A 19,735-nucleotide genomic window follows, 5' to 3' on the forward strand; every position below is an offset into this window, starting at 1 on the left:
GAGGTTTTAAATCTTTCCAAAACAGTGAAGAAGCTATACAGTATCTTGCTAAAAGACCATGAAAGGCACGATGATATATTCCCAGACAGTGCTAAATGATTTTTATTTCCCCTTTTCCTTTTTTTTTTTTTTTTTTTTTTTTTTTTTTTTTGTTGTTTTTTCTTTTTTTCTTTTTCTTTTTTCCTCAGCCTTCTCTATATACGTAGTTTTAATAAAGTAACGGAAGTAACCAAGGTGGATTCATCTATAATAAAAACCGTTTAGAATAATAATATGGCTACTGGTTTAAAACCGCTAATTCATTTCACATCATGGAATGTCGGAGGAATTGTATCCCCGATAAAAAGAAAGGCAATCATTAAACATCTTAGAAAACTTAATACTGACATTGGATTATTGCAAGAGATTAGATTATCGGCAGCGGAAATAGTTAAATTAAAAATTAACTGGGTAAAAGAAATTCTAGCCACACCATGTACAGAAAGGAAAAAAGGAGTCGCTATTTTACTGAGCAAAAATCTGGACTATAAAATTTTAGAGGTTAAATTAGATGAAAATGCTCGCTATCTTATAGTGCAACTAGAAATTAGGAAGAAGATATATACTATATGCAATGTATATGGTCCGAATAATTTAGATATGGACTTCTGGGGCAAACTCCAAGCAGTTTTGTTGAAGTATGTAGAGACCAATTTAATAATAGCTGGAGATTTCAATTTAACACCTAAATTTCCAATAGATAGGAAGAGCACAAAAGGTAGAGAGAAGGACTGTAGAATAGTGAAGGAAATGAGAATCTTAAATATATTTAAAAAAACACTTAAAGTATCTGATATATGGCGAGTTCAGTACCCAGATGTCAAAAGATTCACATGTCTATCTAAATCACTAAGATCACTTTCTAGAATTGACTACTTCCTAGTAGTTGACTCCATTCTTAAAACAGAACCCAAGACTGATATAAAGGATTTCGCAATTTCTGACCACGCACCCATCACATTAGAATTTTTTGCAGATGATATAAGAACTAGTAGTTACAAAAGTAACTCTTTCTATTTTCCCAAATACATGCTAAAAAATGCATCCTTTGTAGCTATGTTAAAAGAAAAATGGCATATCTTTCTAAACCTAAATAGAGAATATGACGACAGAGTAGAAACGCTATGGGAAACAGCAAAAGCTGTATTAAGGGGTGAAATTGTAAGTTTTATGTCTAGATTTAAGAAAAAAAGAAAGGAAAGAGAAAAGCAACTTACTAACCAATTAACTAATATGTATAATAGATATCTTCAATGCGGCTCAAAGAATAACTGGTTAAAATATACCCAGGCGAAACAGGAGAGAGATCTCTTCTATCTAGGCGAAGCTACAAGAGAGGATCTAAAAAAAAAGGCAAAACATATGAAGTTTGGGAATAAGACAGGTAGTTATCTGGCTAGATTAGTGAAATCTGAGAAGAAAAGTAGTATAATATCTGCATTAAGAGTAGAGGATAAACTTCTACATGATCCCACAGAGATTAATGAGACTTTCCATCATACATTTCAGAAATTCTACAGTGCACGGGAGATAGATATGGTCAATAAGGATTTGTTCTGGGAAACTATTGTAACCCCTAAATTGTCAGCAGAAGAAATGGAAAAAATTAATTCACCAATTTCAGAGGAGGAAGTAGAGGGTACAATATATAAATCTAAATTAAACAAAGCCCCGGGTCCAGATCAGCTTCCAGCTGAATTTTATAAAATATTAAATAAAGAAATCACACCACACTTGACTAGATTATTTAACTATTATTATGTAGAGAATGGAGTAATGTCAAAGAACTTTACTAGGGCTGTTACAATTATGATCTTCAAGAAGGGAAGGGACCCTGAAAGGGTAGACTCATACAGGCCCATCTCTCTACTTAATGTGGATTATAAGATTCTGGCCACTATAGTAGCAGATAGACTAAAAAATATCATGGGTAATATTATACATCCTAACCAGGTGGGCTTCATGAATGGTAGAAGCTCTGTAGTTAATATTCGAAAGGCATGTCTCATTATTGAATACTTTAAAGAATTATCGTACCAACCTGAGAAACTTCATAAATTAAACCAGGACGCAGCTATAATAGCTCTAGACGCTGAAAAAGCTTTTGATGCAGTTCAGTGGGATCATCTTTTTACTTCTTTATTTAGATTTGGTTTCTCAGGGCCATTCGTAAATTTCATTAAAATCATTTACAACAATCCGGCTTCTACAATCTCGGTGAATGGGCTAGTCTCTACAGAAATAATATTGGAAAGAGGTACCAGACAAGGTTGCCCCCTTTCCCCCTTTTTATTTAATTTGTCAATTGAGCCGCTAGCGATCAAAATCCGCCAGGTGCTGCAAGGGGTCTTATGTAAAAATATAGAAGAAAAGATTTTATTATATGCGGACGATATACTGATCTTCTTAAGAAATAGTAAGTATAATATCCCAAAATTAATGGAAATGATAGAACTATATAGCTCCTTCTCAGGTTATAAAATAAATGTTAATAAATCGGAACTCTTATGGCTCAGTAATTATAAGGATTCGTATAAAAGTCCATTTAAAGTTGTTGATCAAATCTTGTATCTTGGTATCATTCTTAATAAGAATCCAAAATGTTGGTATGACTCAAATTTAACTCCAACTCTACAGAAAATATATCTCCAGCTAAATGCCTGGAAACATTTACCACTATCTCTATCTGGAAAGATTGGTTTAATTAAAATGATTATTGTCCCTAAGATCCTTTATAAACTACAGAATTTACCCCTCCTTCTAAAGAAGGCCGATATCTCACTGTTTAATAAAAATATAACAGAATTTCTGTGGGGAAATGGAAGGAGAAAAATCTCTCTAAAAACACTATCATATTCCAAAGAATATGGGGGCTATGCATTACCAGATATTAGGAATTACAACTTAGCATGCCTGGTTAAAATAGCAGCTGAATGGCTGATAGATAAAGAATATTTCACAGATAAATTATTAGAAGAAGAGATTGTAAAACCTTATACAACTAAAGCGTTATTACACACACAAGTTAAAGATATCCCTCAGAAAATCAAACGTCTGTTTTCATATCTCAGCATTATAAAAGCTTGGCAACAATTCTGCAAGAAATTAAGAGTCAATTTTGCAGTATCTAAGTTTTTAACAATAACTGGTTACCCTCCGTTTCCAGAAGCCTTAAAATCCGCAGTATTCCATAGATGGAAAAGAAAGGGCTTAATTAATATCAGTCAAATAATTATTTTTACTTCAGTTATAGCACAGATTAAAACATTTGAAGAGCTAAGAGGTGAATTTGACCTCCCTAGCAAAGACTTTTTTGCTTATTTACAATTAAGAGATCTTGTTAACAAATTACTACAGAATCAAAATAATGAATGGGGCTGGCCGCCACTTACTTATCTTCTGGATCTATGTAAGGGTGGGAATTTCTCAATAAAAAAATGGTACAGGGAATCATTAAGACAGGAGGGTAATTCAAATCTCCAACTGATTGTTAAGAAATGGCATTTGAAGGGCTTAACAGTCTGTAATGAAGAATATATACAAAATAGTATCATGAGATCTAATAAGATCTTTATTTCTACTAACTTTAGAGAAGTAAATAATAATATTATAAATCAAATATATCTTACCCCTTCTGCCATGGCAAGATGGAATAGCAAAACGCAAGATAAATGTGTTAAATGCGGTAGCAGGGGGGCTGATATTGTGCACTACTTTTGGGAATGCACATTAATTAGACAATATTGGAATAAAACGAGTTTTTGGCTATCAAGAATATTAAAAAAAGAGTTTAAGATCCATCGAGCTTTAGTATTTTTTCTATTCCCTCCAGATATAAAAGAAAAGATCAATAATAAGGAATTTATTGAATTAGCTATTGGGGTGGCCAGGTTCTTATTATTGAAAACATGGATCTCGAAAAAAGTGCCTGCTATATCTGAAGTAAAGAATCAGATCATGAAACAAATGACTATAGAGCAATGCTTATTAGAACCAGACAAAAGTAACGAAGTTGAGAGATTCTTTAAGAAATGGGAGATATTGATATATTCACAGTCATTGGATATGCAAAAGAAAATTATCTATCCACTTAGATCTACAGAGTACGTAATGAATGCCATACTTAGAAATGAGCTACCCTTGGTATACTGAGCTGGGTATAGGAGAAGACTGAGGATACTATATTATAATTTTATCCCCCTTTTTTTTTTTTTTTTTTTTTTTTTTTTTTTTCTCTTTTTCTCTTTCCCCCCATCTTGTTTTGCTGTTTACATACCATATAATAAAGGGTTGTTCTTGCAGGGAGGAATTAATTGTTTTGGTGTTGTTAAGAAGGATAGGGGATTTGAAGGACTGAGACTTTACTTAGTTTTTGTGAGTAAGCCCTTGGTTAAAGGGCTGTATATGACATAGAAGGAAATTTTTTTTTCTTTTCTTTTTTTTTTTTTTTTTTTTCTCTCTTTCTTCGAATGTAAAATGTATTTCTATAACTTCTAAATATGTGAATTTGAGATGTAAATACACCCCAATGTCCTTCCCCTTTGCTTTTTTTTTTCTGTACCCCTCATGGATTTCCTTTTTCAATAAAAATATTATAAAAAAAAAAAAAAAAAAAAAATAATTATTATTTCTCCAACATAGGTGTGTCCGGTCCACGGCGTCATCCTTACTTGTGGGTTATTCTCTTCCCCAACAGGAAATGGCAAAGAGCCCAGCAAAGCTGGTCACATGATCCCTCCTAGGCTCCGCCTACCCCAGTCATTCTCTTTGCCGTTGTACAGGCAACATCTCCACGGAGATGGCTTAGAGTTTTTTAGTGTTTAACTGTAGTTTTTATTATTCAATCAAGAGTTTGTTATTTTAAAATAGTGCTGGTATGTACTATTTACTCTGAAACAGAAAAGAGATGAAGATTTCTGTTTGTATGAGGAAAATGATTTTAGCAACCGTTACTAAAATCCATGGCTGTTCCACACAGGACTGTTGAGAGGAATTAACTTCAGTTGGGGGAACAGTGAGCAGTCTTTTGCTGCTTGAGGTATGACACATTCTAACAAGACGATGTAATGCTGGAAGCTGTCATTTTCCCTATGGGATCCGGTAAGCCATTTTTATTCAGACAGTAAATAAGGGCTTCACAAGGGCTTATTAAGACTGTAGACATTTTCTGGGCTAAATCGATCATATTTACACATATTTAGCCTTGAGGAATCATTTAATCTGGGTATTTTTTGTAAAATAATATCGGCAGGCACTGTTTTAGACACCTTATTCTATAGGGGCTTTCCCTAATCATAGTCAGAGCCTCATTTTCGCGCCGGTATGGCGCACTTGTTTTTGAGAACAGCATGACATGCAGCTGCATGTGTGTGGAGCTCTGATACATAGAAAAGTCTTCTGAAGGCATCATTTGGTATCGTATTCCCCTTTGGGCTTGGTTGGGTCTCAGCAAAGCAGATTCCAGGGACTGTAAAGGGGTTAAATATAAAAACGGCTCCGGTTCCGTTATTTTAAGGGTTAAAGCTTCCAAATTTGGTGTGCAATACTTTTAAGGCTTTAAGACACTGTGGTGAAATTTTGGTGAATTTTGAACAATTCCTTCATACTTTTTCGCAATTGCAGTAATAAAGTGTGTTCAGTTTAAAATTTAAAGTGACAGTAACGGTTTTATTTTAAAACGTTTTTTGTGCTTTGTTATCAAGTTTATGCCTGTTTAACATGTCTGAACTACCAGATAGATTGTGTTCTGACTGTGGGGAAGCCAAGGTTCCTTCTCATTTAAATAGATGTGATTTATGTCATAAAAAATTTAGTAAAAATGATGCCCAAGATGATTCCTCAAGTGAGGGGAGTAAGCATGGTACTGCATCATCCCCTCCTTCGTCTACACCAGTCTTGCCCATACAGGAGGCCCCTAGTACATCTAGCGCGCCAATACTCCTTACTATGCAACAATTAACGGCTGTAATGGATAATTCTATCAAAAACATTTTAGCCAATATGCCCACTTATCAGCGAAAGCGCGACTGCTCTGTTTTAGAAAATACTGAAGAGCATGAGGACGCTGATGATATTGTTTCTGAAGGGCCCCTACACCAGTCTGAGGGGGCCAGGGAGGTTTTGTCTGAGGGAGAAATTTCAGATTCAGGAAAAATTTCTCAACAAGCTGAACCTGATGTGATTACTTTTAAATTTAAGTTGGAACATCTCCGCGCTCTGCTTAAGGAGGTGTTATCCAATTTGGATGATTGTGATTATCTGGTCATTCCAGAAACACTATGTAAAATGGACAAGTTCCTAGAGGCCCCGGGGCCCCCCGAAGCTTTTCCTATACCCAAGCGGGTGGCGTACATTGTTAATAAAGAATGGGACAGGCCCGGTATACCTTTCGTACCTCCCCCCATATTTAAAAAATTGTTTCCTATAGTCGACCCTAGAAAGGACTTATGGCAGACAGTCCCCAAGGTCGAGGGGGCGGTTTCTACTCTAAACAAGCGCACCACTATACCCATAGAAGATAGTTGTGCTTTCCAAGATCCTATGGATAAAAAATTAGAAGGTTTGCTAAAAAAGATGTTTGTTCAGCAAGGTTACCTTCTACAACCAATTGCATGCATTGTCCCTGTCACTACAGCCGCGTGTTTCTGGTTCGATGAGCTAGAAAAGGCGATTATTAGTAATTCTTCTTCTTATGAGGAGATTATGGACAGAATTCGTGCTCTTAAATTGGCTAATTCTTTCACCCTAGACGCCACCTTGCAATTGGCTAGGTTAGCGGCGAAAAATTCTGGGTTTGCTATTGTGGCGCGCAGAGCGCTTTGGTTAAAATCTTGGTCAGCGGATGCGTCTTCCAAGAACAAATTGTTTGACATTCCTTTCAAGGGGAAAACACTGTTTGGCCCTGACTTGAAAGAGATTATCTCTGATATCACTGGGGGCAAGGGCCACGCCCTTCCTCAGAATAGGTCTTTCAAGGCCAAAAATAAACCTAATTTTCGTCCCTTTCGCAGAAACGGACCAGCCCCAAGTGCTACGTCCTCTAAGCAGGAGGGTAATACTTCTCAAGCCAATCCAGCCTGGAGACCAATGCAAGGCTGGAACAAAGGAAAGCAGGCCAAGAAACCTGCCACTGCTCCCAAGACAGCATGAGATGCGGGCCCCCGATCCGGGACCGGATTTGGTGGGGGGCAGACTCTCTCTCTTCATTCAGGCTTGGGCAAGAGATGTTCTGGATCCTTGGGCGCTAGAAATAGTCTCCCAAGGTTATCTTCTGGAAGTGATTCATCCTGTTCCATTAAAAGAACGAGGGATGGGGTTCTACTCCAATCTGTTCGTAGTTCCCAAAAAAGAGGGAACGTTCAGACCAATCTTAGATCTCAAGATCCTAAACAAGTTTCTCAAGGTTCCATCGTCCAAAATGGAAACCATTCGAACTATCCTTCCATCCAGGAAGGTCAATTCTTGACCACGGTGGATTTAAAGGATGCGTATCTACATATTCCTGTCCACAAGGAACATCATCGGTTCCTAAGGTTCGCATTCCTGGACAAGCATTACCAGTTCGTGGCGCTTCCTTTCGGATTAGCCACTGCTCCAAGGATTTTCACAAAGGTACTAGGGTCCCTTCTGGCGGTGCTAAGACCAAGGGGCATTGCTGTAGTACCTTACTTGGACGACATTCTGATTCAAGCGTCGTCCCTTCCTCAAGCAAAGGCTCACACGGACATAGTCCTGGCCTTTCTCAGATCTCACGGATGGAAAGTGAACGTGGAAAAGAGTTCTCTATCTCCGTCGACAAGAGTTCCCTTCTTGGGAACAATAATAGACTCCTTAGAAATGAGGATTTTTCTGACAGAGACCAGAAAAACAAAACTTCTAAACTCTTGTCGGATACTTCATTCCGTTCCTCTTCCTTCCATAGCGCAGTGCATGGAAGTGATAGGTTTGATGGTAGCGGCAATGGACATAGTTCCTTTTGCGCGCATTCATCTAAGACCATTACAACTGTGTATGCTCAGTCAGTGGAATGGGGACTATACAGACTTGTCTCCGAAGATACAAGTAAATCAGAGGACCAGAGACTCACTCCGTTGGTGGCTGTCCCTGGACAACCTGTCACAAGGGGTGACCTCCCGCAGACCAGAGTGGGTCATTGTCACGACCGACGCCAGTCTGATGGGCTGGGGCGCGGTCTGGGGATCCCTGAAAGCTCAGGGTCTTTGGTCTCGGGAAGAATCTCTTCTACCGATAAATATTCTGGAACTGAGAGCGATATTCAATGCTCTCAAGGCTTGGCCTCAGCTAGCGAGGGCCAAGTTCATACGTTTTCAATCAGACAACATGACGACTGTTGCGTACATCAACCATCAGGGGGGAACAAGGAGTTCCCTGGCGATGGAAGAAGTGACCAAAATCATTCAATGGGCGGAGACTCGCTCCTGCCACCTGTCTGCAATCCACATCCCAGGAGTGGAAAATTGGGAAGCGGATTTTCTGAGTCGTCAGACATTGCATCCGGGGGAGTGGGAACTCCATCCGGAAATCTTTGCCCAAATCACTCAACTGTGGGGCATTCCAGACATGGATCTGATGGCCTCTCGTCAGAACTTCAAGGTTCCTTGCTACGGGTCCAGATCCAGGGATCCCAAGGCGACTCTAGTAGATGCACTAGTAGCACCTTGGACCTTCAAACTAGCTTATGTATTCCCGCCGTTTCCTCTCATCCCCAGGCTGGTAGCCAGGATCAATCAGGAGAGGGCGTCGGTGATCTTGATAGCTCCTGCGTGGCCACGCAGGACTTGGTATGCAGATCTGGTGAATATGTCATCGGCTCCACCATGGAAGCTACCTTTGAGACGAGACCTTCTTGTTCAAGGTCCGTTCGAACATCCGAATCTGGTCCCACTCCAGCTGACTGCTTGGAGATTGAACGCTTGATCTTATCAAAGCGAGGGTTCTCAGATTCTGTTATTGATACTCTTGTTCAGGCCAGAAAGCCTGTAACTAGAAAAATTTACCACAAAATATGGAAAAAATATATCTGTTGGTGTGAATCTAAAGGATTCCCTTGGGACAAGGTAAAGATTCCTAGGATTCTATCCTTTCTTCAAGAAGGATTGGAGAAAGGATTATCTGCAAGTTCCTAGGATTCTATCCTTTCTTCAAGAAGGATTGGAGAAAGGATTATCTGCAAGTTCCTTGAAGGGACAGATTTCTGCCTTGTCTGTGTTACTTCACAAAAAGCTGGCAGCTGTGCCAGATGTTCAAGCCTTTGTTCAGGCTCTGGTTAGAATCAAGCCTGTTTACAAACCTTTGACTCCTCCTTGGAGTCTCAACTTAGTTCTTTCAGTTCTTCAGGGGGTTCCGTTTGAACCCTTACATTCCGTTGATATTAAGTTATTATCTTGGAAAGTTTTGTTTTTGGTTGCAATTTCTTCTGCTAGAAGAGTTTCAGAATTATCTGCTCTGCAGTGTTCTCCTCCTTATCTGGTGTTCCATGCAGATAAGGTGGTTTTACGTACTAAACCTGGTTTTCTTCCAAAAGTTGTTTCTAACAAAAACATTAACCAGGAGATAGTCGTGCCTTCTTTGTGTCCGAAACCAGTTTCGAAGAAGGAACGTTTGTTGCACAATTTGGATGTTGTTCGCGCTCTAAAATTCTATTTAGATGCTACAAAGGATTTTAGACAAACATCTTCCTTGTTTGTTGTTTATTCTGGTAAAAGGAGAGGTCAAAAAGCAACTTCTACCTCTCTCTCTTTTTGGATTAAAAGCATCATCAGATTGGCTTACGAGACTGCCGGACGGCAGCCTCCTGAAAGAATCACAGCTCATTCCACTAGGGCTGTGGCTTCCACATGGGCCTTCAAGAACGAGGCTTCTGTTGATCAGATATGTAGGGCAGCGACTTGGTCTTCACTGCACACTTTTACCAAATTTTACAAGTTTGATACTTTTGCTTCTTCTGAGGCTATTTTTTGGGAGAAAGGTTTTGCAAGCCGTGGTGCCTTCCATTTAGGTGACCTGATTTGCTCCCTCCCTTCATCCGTGTCCTAAAGCTTTGGTATTGGTTCCCACAAGTAAGGATGACGCCGTGGACCGGACACACCTATGTTGGAGAAAACAGAATTTATGTTTACCTGATAAATTACTTTCTCCAACGGTGTGTCCGGTCCACGGCCCGCCCTGGTTTTTTAATCAGGTCTGATAATTTATTTTCTTTAACTACAGTCACCACGGTATCATATGGTTTCTCCTATGCAAATATTCCTCCTTAACGTCGGTCGAATGACTGGGGTAGGCGGAGCCTAGGAGGGATCATGTGACCAGCTTTGCTGGGCTCTTTGCCATTTCCTGTTGGGGAAGAGAATAACCCACAAGTAAGGATGACGCCGTGGACCGGACACACCGTTGGAGAAAGTAATTTATCAGGTAAACATAAATTCTGTTTTTTATTTTTTGTGTGCTCCGTTGCTCAATGTATGAATTTGATTGCATAGTAACCATAGCTAGTTCAGTCTATCCCTAAAGAATGGGCTTGTAGAATATTATGGTAACAGTCTTTATATGTATGTATATATATATATATATATACAGTGGGGCAAAAAAGTATTTAGTCATCCACCAATTGTGCAAGTTCTCATACTTAAGAAGATGAGAGAGGCCTGTAATTTTCATCATAGGTATTCCTCAACTATGAGAGACAAAATGTGGAAACAAATCCAGACAATCACATTGTCTGATTTGGAAAGAATTTATTTGCAAATTATGGTGGAAAATAAGAATTTGGTCAATATAAAAAGTTCATCTCAATACTTTGTTATATATCCTTTGTTGGCAATGACAGAGGTCAAACGTTTTCTGTAAGTCTTCACAAGGTTGTCACACACTGTTGCTGGTATGTTGGCCCATTCCTGCATGCAGATCTCCTCTAGAGCAGTGATGTTTTGGGGCTGTCGCTGGGCAACACAGACTTTAAACTCCCTCCAAAGGTTTTCTATGGGGTTGAGATCTGGAGACTGGCTAGGCCACTCCAGGACCTTGAAATGCTTCTTACGAAAGACCCAGCCACGTTTCATCTTCAATGCCCTTGCTGATGGAAGGAGGTTTGCACTCAAAATCTCACAATACATGGCCCCATTCATTCTTTCATGTACACGGATCAGTCGTCCTGTTCCCTTTGCAGAGAAACAGCCCCAAAGCATGATGTTGCCACCCCCATGCTTCACAGTAGGTATGGTGTTCTTTGGTTGCAACTCAGCATTCTCTCTCCTCCAAACATGATGAGTTGTGTTTCTACAAACCGTTCTACTTTGGTTTCATCTGACCATATGACATTCTCCCAATCCGCTTCTGGATCATCCAAATGCTCTCTAGCATACTTCAGACGGGCCCGGACATGTACTGGCTTAAGCAGGGGGACACGTCTGGCACTGCAGGATCTGAGTCCCTTGCGGCGTAGTGTGTTACTGATGGTAGCCTTTGTTACGTTGGTCCCAGCTCCCTGCAGGTCATTCACTAGGTCCCCCCGTGTGATTCTGGGATGTTTGCTCACCGTTCTTGTGATCATTTTGACCCCACGGGGTGAGATCTTGCATGGAGCCCCAGATCGAGGGAGATTATCAGTGGTCTTGTATGTCTTCCATTTTCTAATTATTGCTCCCACAGTTGATTTCTTCACACCAAGCTGCTTGCATATTGCAGATTCAGTCTTCCCAGTCTGGTGCAGGTCTACAATTTTGTTTCTGGTGTCCTTCGACAGCTCTTTGGTCTTCACCATAGTGGAGTTTGGAGTGTGACTTTTTGAGGTTGTGGACAGGTGTCTTTTATAATGATAACAAGTTCAAACAGGTGCCATTAATACAGGTAATGAGTGGAGGACAGAGGAGCATCTTAAAGAAGAAGATACAGGTCTGTGAGAGCCAGAAATCTTGCTTGTTTGTAGGTGACCAAATACTTATTTTCCACCATAATATGCAAATAAATTCTTTCCAAATCAGACAATGTGATTGTCTGGATTTGTTTCCACATTTTGTCTCTCATAGTTGAGGTATACCTATGATGAAAATTACAGGGCTCTCTCATCTTCTTAAGTGGGAGAACTTGCACAATTGGTGGCTGACTAAATACTTTTTTGCCCCATTGTATATATATATATATATATACTGTATTTATATATATATATATATATATATATATATATATATATATATATATATACTGTATATATATATATATATATATATATGTCTTTTGTGGCCTAGCACTCACGGTTACCGTTTAGTACCAGGTTGCGCAACAAATGATCCAAATAGAAAATAATGAGGAAGGCACTCACCGGATTTAACCAAGGGGATTTTAATCCTTTACCGTATTATCGTGACGTTTTAGAGTTTTACCCCCGTTTTCGAACTGGCAGTTTGAAAACGGGGGTAACACTCAGAAACGTCACGATAAAACGGTAAAGGATTAAAATTCCCTTGGTTAAATCCGGTGCCTTCCTCATTATTTTATATAAATAAATATATATATATATATATATGTGCGTGTATATATAAATAAATATATATATATATATATATATATTTCTGTAAATCATGTAATTATTTCATAGTGGACCTTTTACTTGATTTTTTACAAATCAAATATTTTTAAAAATAAAAAATTCTCTGTTTCAAGGTGGAAGTATCCAGGAAATACATTGATTTTCACATGCAGAAATTTGGCTATCAGCAACCCAACGTGGACTTTGTCCAAGGATACATTGAAGATCTCAATGCTGCCAATTTAAAAGACAACAGCTATGATTTAATTATGTAGGTATCATTTTACTTGTGCTTTTCACATATCATCTAGGATTTTTTTTTTATATCTTCTGCGCTTTCCATTGACTCCCATGGGGAGAATACGTTAACGTGGTCACAGTATCACAAAATCTTTTGGTTAGCGGGCATTGGGTTTCACTCACACACAAACATTTTACTTTCAACTTATTATAATATGTGCGCTAACCGAAGTGCACAAAATGATTACTTTAATGTCGCTTTAAACACATAGGCCTAGACTACAAGTTCATCACAAACATATCAGTGCTATTGAATGCTAACACTGCTCTAAAATTGCAAGTTAAAAGTAAAATGGTATCGCTCAAGATAAATACATATATATATATATATATATATATATATAAACACTGTTTTAAAGGGATATGGTATATGACAAGGTATTTGAATGCAAAGGTCTCAAATGTGTATATGTATGTGTGTGAATGTATATACTGTATGTGTATTTATGTGTATACATGTGTAAGTATGTATGTGTACACATACATACACACATATACTGTATGTACACACATACAAATACACACACATATATACAGTATATATATATATATATATATATATATATACAGCTCTGGAAAAATTAAGAAACCACTGCAAAATGATCAGTTTCTCTAGTTTTACTATTTATATGTATGTGTTTATGTGAAATGAACATTTTGTGTTATTCTTTAAACTACTGACAACATTTCTCCCAAATTCCAATTTAAAATATTGTCATTTAGAGCATTTAATTGCAGAAAATGATAACTGATCAAAATAACAAAAAAAGTGTTTTCAGACCTCGAATAATATAAGAAAACAAGTTTAGATTTATTTTTAAACAATACTAATGTTTTAACTTAGCAATAATTCAGAAATCTGCTGGAATCGGGCAGATTTATCTTCGTGAAGGACGCATGAATCAAGCCACGCATAAGGTTATCCTGGAAGAAACCTTCTGCTCTGATAATGTTTCCAACCCTGTGGATTGTTTTTTCCAGCAAGGCAATGCTCCATGCGACACAGCCAGGTCAATGTGGATGGAGGACCACTAAATCAAGAAATCAAGACCCTGTCATGACCAGCCCAATCTCCAGACCTAAACCCCATTGAAAACCTCTGGAATGAGATCAAGAGGCCCATTTATCAAGCTCCGGATGGAGCTTGAGGGCCCGTGTTTCTGGCGAGTCTTCAGACTCACCAGAAACACAAGTTATGGAGCAGCGGTCTAAAGACCACTCCTCCATAACCCTGTCTGCCTGCTCTGATAAGGCGGACAGGAATCGCCACAATTCAACCCGATCGAGTACGATCGGGTTGATTGACATCTCCCTGCTGGCGGCCCATTGGCCGCGAGTCTGCAGGGGGCGGCTTTGCGCCAGCAGCTCACAAGAGCTGCTGGTGCAATGCTGAATACGGAGAGCGTATTGCTCTCCGCATTCAGCGATGTCTGTTGGACCTGATCCGCACTGTCTGATCAGGTCCGACAGACATTTGGTAAATTGGCCTCCAAGAGTAAGATGGATGGTCACAAACCATCTAACAAAACTGAGTTGCTTGAATATGTGCTCCAGGAGTGGCATAAAGTCACCCAACAGCAATGTGAAAGACTGGTGGAGAGCATGCCAAGACGCATGAAAGCTGTTCCACCAAATATTGATTTCTAAAAACTTTCTAGGTTAAAACATTATTATTGTGTTGTTTAAAAATGAATATGAACTTTGCATTATTTGAGGTCCGAAAACTGCTTTTTTTTTTTGTTATTTTGACCAGTTGTCATTTTCTGCAAATAAATGCTCTAAATGACAATATTTTTAATTGGAATTCATTTTACTCAAACACATACCTATAAATAGTTATACCAGACAAAGAAAGTGATAATTTTGCAGTAGTCTCTTATTTCTTTCCAGAGCTGTGTATAAATATATATATATATATATACACTGTGTATATATATTTATATATATATATATATATATATATATATATATATATATATATATATATATATATATATATATATATATATATATATATATATATATATATATATATAGGAACCAAAAAGATGCACTCTCAGGACTTTTTTAGGTGAAGTAAAGATTACTTTATTCAGAATGTTTTCGGGGATCAAGTCCCCTTCGTCAGCATAAAAAACAGTGAACACAAACAAACTTATATACGGCTAGATTTAGAGTTTTGTCGGTAACGACCCGCGTAGCTAACGCTGACTTTTTTCTGGCCGCACCTTTAAAATAACTCTGGTATTGAGAGTCCACAGAATGGCTGCGTTAGGCTCCAAAAAAGGAGCGTAGAGGCATATTTAACGCCACTCCAACTCTCGATACCAGAGTTGCTTACGGACGCGGCCAGCCTCAAAAACGTGCTCGTGCACGATTCCCCCATATAAAACAATGGGGCTGTTTGAGCTGAAAAAAAACCTAACACCTGCAAAAAAGCCGCGTTCAGCTCCTAACGCAGCCCCATTGTTTGCTATGGGGAAACACTTCCTACGTCTGCACCTAACACCCTAACATGTACCCCGAGTCTAAACACCCCTAACCTTACACTTATTAACCCCTAATCTGCCGCCCCCGCTATCGCTGATCCCTGCATATTATTATTAACCCCTAATCTGCCGCTCTGTAAACCGCCGCTACTTACATTATCCCTATGTACCCCTAATCTGCTGCCCCTAACACCGCCGACCCCTATGTTATATTTATTAACCCCTAATCTGCCCCCCACAACGTCGCCGCTACCTACCTACACTTATTAACCCCTAATCTGCCGACCGCAAAGCGCCGCCACCTACGTTATCCTTATGTACCCCTAATCTGCTGCCCCTAACACCGCCGACCCCTATATTATATTTATTAACCTCTAATCTGCCCCCCACAACGTCGCCGCCAGCTACCTACAATAATTAACCCCTAATCTGCCGACCGGAGCTCACCGCTATTCTAATAAATCTTTTAACCCCTAAAGCTAATTCTAACCCTAACCCTAACACCCCCCTAAATTAAATATAATTTTATTCTAACGAAATAAATTAACTCTTATTAAATAACTTATTCCTATTTAAAACTAAATACTTACCTGTAAAATAAATCCTAATATAGCTACAATATAAATTATAATTACATTGTAGCTATTTTAGGATTAATATTTATTTTACAGGCAACTTTGTATTTATTTTAACCAGGTACAATAGCTATTAAATAGTTAAGAACTATTTAATAGTTACCTAGTTAAAATAAGTACAAAATTACCTGTAAAATAAATCCTAACCTAAGTTACAATTAAACCTAACACTATACTATCATTAAATTAATTAAATAAAATACCTACAATTACCTACAATTAAACCTAACACTACACTATCAATAAATTAATTAAATACAATACCTACAAATAACTACAATGAAATAAACTAACTAAAGTACAAAAAATAAAAAAGAACTAAGTTACAAAAAATAAAAAAATATTTACAAACATAAGAAAAATATTACAACAATTTTAAACTAATTACACCTACTCTAAGCCCCCTAATAAAATAACAAAGCCCCCCAAAATAAAAAAATGCCCTACCCTATTCTAAATTACTAAAGTTCAAAGCTCTTTTACCTTACCAGCCCTGAACAGGGCCCTTTGCGGGGCATGCCCCAAGAAGTTCAGCTCTTTTGCCTGTAAAAAAAAACATACAATACCCCCCCCCAACATTACAACCCACCACCCACATACCTCTAATCTAACCCAAACCCCCCTTAAATAAACCTAACACTAAGCCCCTGAAGATCTCCCTACCTTGAGTCGTCTTCACCCAGCCGAGCCAAATTCTTCATCCAAGCGGAGCAAGAAGAGGTCCTCCATCCGGTAGAAGTCTTCATCCAAGCGGTGCAGAAGAGGTCTTCCATCCGATTGAAGTCTTCATCCAAGCGGCATCTTCTATCGTCATCCATCCGGAGCGGAGCGGCAGCATCCTGAAGACCTCCGACGCGGAACATCCATCCTGGCCGACGACTGAACGACGAATGACGGTTCCTTTAAATGACGTCATCCAAGATGGCGTCCCTCGAATTCCGATTGGCTGATGGAGTCAGCCAATCAGAATCAAGTTCAATCCGATTGGCTGATCCAATCAGCCAATCAGATTGAGCTCGCATTCTATTGGCTGATCGGAACAGCCAATAGAATGCAAGCTCAATCTGATTGGCTGATTGGATCAGCCAATCGGATTGAACTTGATTCTGATTGGCTGATTCCATCAGCCAATCAGAATATTCCTACCTTAATTCCGATTGGCTGATAGAATCCTATCAGCCAATCGGAATTCGAGGGACGCCATCTTGGATGACGTCATTTAAAGGAACCGTCATTCGTCGTTCAGTCGTCGGCTACCGGATGGAGGACCTCTTCTTGCTCCGCTTGGATGAAGAATTTGGCTCGGCTGGGTGAAGACAACTCAAGGTAGGGAGATCTTCAGGGGCTTAGTGTTAGGTTTATTTAAGGGGGGTTTGGGTTAGATTAGCGGTATGTGGGTGGCGGGTTGTAATGTGGGGGGGGGTATTGTATGTTTTTTTTTACAGGCAAAAGAGCTGAACTTCTTGGGGCATGCTCAGGGCTGGTAAGGTAAAAGAGCTTTGAACTTTAGTAATTTAGAATAGGGTAGGGCATTTTTTTATTTTGGGGGCTTTGTTATTTTATTAGGGGGCTTAGAGTAGGTGTAATTAGTTTAAAATTGTTGTAATATTTTTCTTATGTTTGTAAATATTTTTTTATTTTTTGTAACTTAGTTCTTTTTTATTTTTTGTACTTTAGTTAGTTTATTTCATTGTAGTTATTTGTAAGTATTGTATTTAATTAATTTATTGATAGTGTAGTGTTAGGTTTAATTGTAGGTAATTGTAGGTATTTTATTTAATTAATTTAATAATAGTATAGTGTTAGGTTTAATTGTAACTTAGGTTAGGATTTATTTTACAGGTAATTTTGTACTTATTTTAACAAGGTAACTATTAAATAGTTCTTAACTATTTAATAGCTATTGTGCCTGGTTAAAATAATTACAAAGTTGCCTGTAAAATAAATATTAATCCTAAAATAGCTACAATGTAATTATAATTTATATTGTAGCTATATTAGGATTTATTTTACAGGTAAGTATTTAGTTTTAAATAGGAATAAGTTATTTAATAAGAGTTAATTTATTTCGTTAGAATAAAATTATATTTAATTTAGGGGGGTGTTAGGGTTAGGGTTAGAATTAGCTTTAGGGGTTAAAAGATTTATTAGAATAGCGGTGAGCTCCGGTCGGCAGATTAGGGTTTAATTATTGTAGGTAGCTGGCTGCAACGTTGTGGGGGGCAGGTTAGGAGTTAATAAATATAATATAGGGGTCGGCGGTGTTAGGGGCAGCAGATTAGGGGTACATAAGGATAACGTAGGTGGCGGCGCTTTGCGGTCGGCAGATTAGGGGTTAATAAGTGTAGGTAGGTAGCGGCGACGTTGTGGGGGGCAGATTAGGGGTTAATAAATATAATATAGGGGTCGGCGGTGTTAGGGGCAGCAGATTAGGGGTACATAGCTATAATGTAGGTGGCGGCTCTTTGCGGTCGGCAGATTAGGGGTTAATGTAGGTAGCTGGCTGCGACGTTGTGGGGGGCAGGTTAGGGGTTAATAAATATAATATAGGGGTCGGCGGTGTTAGGGGCAGCAGATTAGGGGTACATAAGTATAACGTAGGTGGCGGTCGGCAGATTAGGGGTTAAAAAAATTTAATCGAGTGTCGGCGATGTGGGGGGACCTCAGTTTAGGGGTACATAGGTAGTTTATGGGTGTTAGTGTACTTTAGGGCACAGTAGTTAAGAGCTTTATGAACCGGCGTTAGCCCAGAAAGCTCTTAACTACTGACTTTTTTCTGCGGCTGGAGTTTTGTCGTTAGATTTCTAACGCTCACTTCAGACACAACTCTAAATACCGGAGTTAGAAAGATCCCATTGAAAAGATAGGATACGCAATTGACGTAAGGGGATCTGCGGTATGGAAAAGTCGTGGCTGAAAAGTGAGCGTTAGACCCTTTTTTTAATGACTCCAAATACCGGCGGTAGCCTAAAACCAGCGTTAGGAGCCTCTAACGCTGGTTTTCACGGCTACCGCCAAACTCCAAATCTAGGCCATAGTGTTAAGAAACCATATCAAACCATACCTAAATTGATCAGTGACGCCAAAGCTCCGGCATGGAACGCTGCTTGCGTTCCACAGATCCGTCAAACCGGATGTAGTACATGTGTCACTTCCGGTAGTGACATATTATACAAATATCGTGATCATTCTAATTCTTAATGTACGTGCAAAACATCAAAATACCTTATCATACTAAAAGACCCCACTCATAAACAAAAATACCCTTGTGGATGTCAAGTGTACAGGCTTATATTTTGATCCTAATGATTCTCAAAGTGACGTATGGAGACACAAGTTGCCATAGCAACGTATATACAAACTCAATAGGACCGAAAAAAAAGGGTTTAACAGCTTAGGTCAAGTCAATATGTGAATTTGCTAATCAAAGACAGTGCTGCAGTACTTAATACATCTACACTCAAATGTATTAGATTATATGACCTATAACATATATCTAGGCAATAATATGACTAAAGTGTAAGTGACAGTTAACAAGGTGTAATACAGGAAGGAGATCATATTCACGCAATGCCGCCTGTTTGGCTATTACACAAAAATAGTGTTTTGGTGAGTAGTTCACACATTGTTCAGGGACACAAACAAATAAAATCTCCACTGCACTTAACTCTATAATGTGCATACATATTCTCATATACCAATATACCAGGTGTGTGGAGCTTAAATGA

At 38.7% G+C, this 19,735-nt stretch overlaps 1 protein-coding gene across 1 annotated transcript in view; it reads left to right on the forward strand.

Annotated features, from left to right (window-relative positions):
- LOC128640114 (arsenite methyltransferase-like) overlaps positions 1–19,735 on the forward strand; it is a 172,792-nt gene that overhangs the window by 83,207 nt on the left and 69,850 nt on the right. Inside the window, exon 5 of the mRNA XM_053692460.1 lies at positions 12,718–12,854. Coding sequence (XP_053548435.1) covers positions 12,718–12,854 — 137 coding nt within the window. The remainder of the gene's footprint in view (positions 1–12,717; positions 12,855–19,735) is intronic.

The sequence above is a fragment of the Bombina bombina genome, chromosome 9 (genome assembly GCF_027579735.1).
Source record: "Bombina bombina isolate aBomBom1 chromosome 9, aBomBom1.pri, whole genome shotgun sequence".
Classification (NCBI taxonomy): domain Eukaryota; kingdom Metazoa; phylum Chordata; class Amphibia; order Anura; family Bombinatoridae; genus Bombina; species Bombina bombina.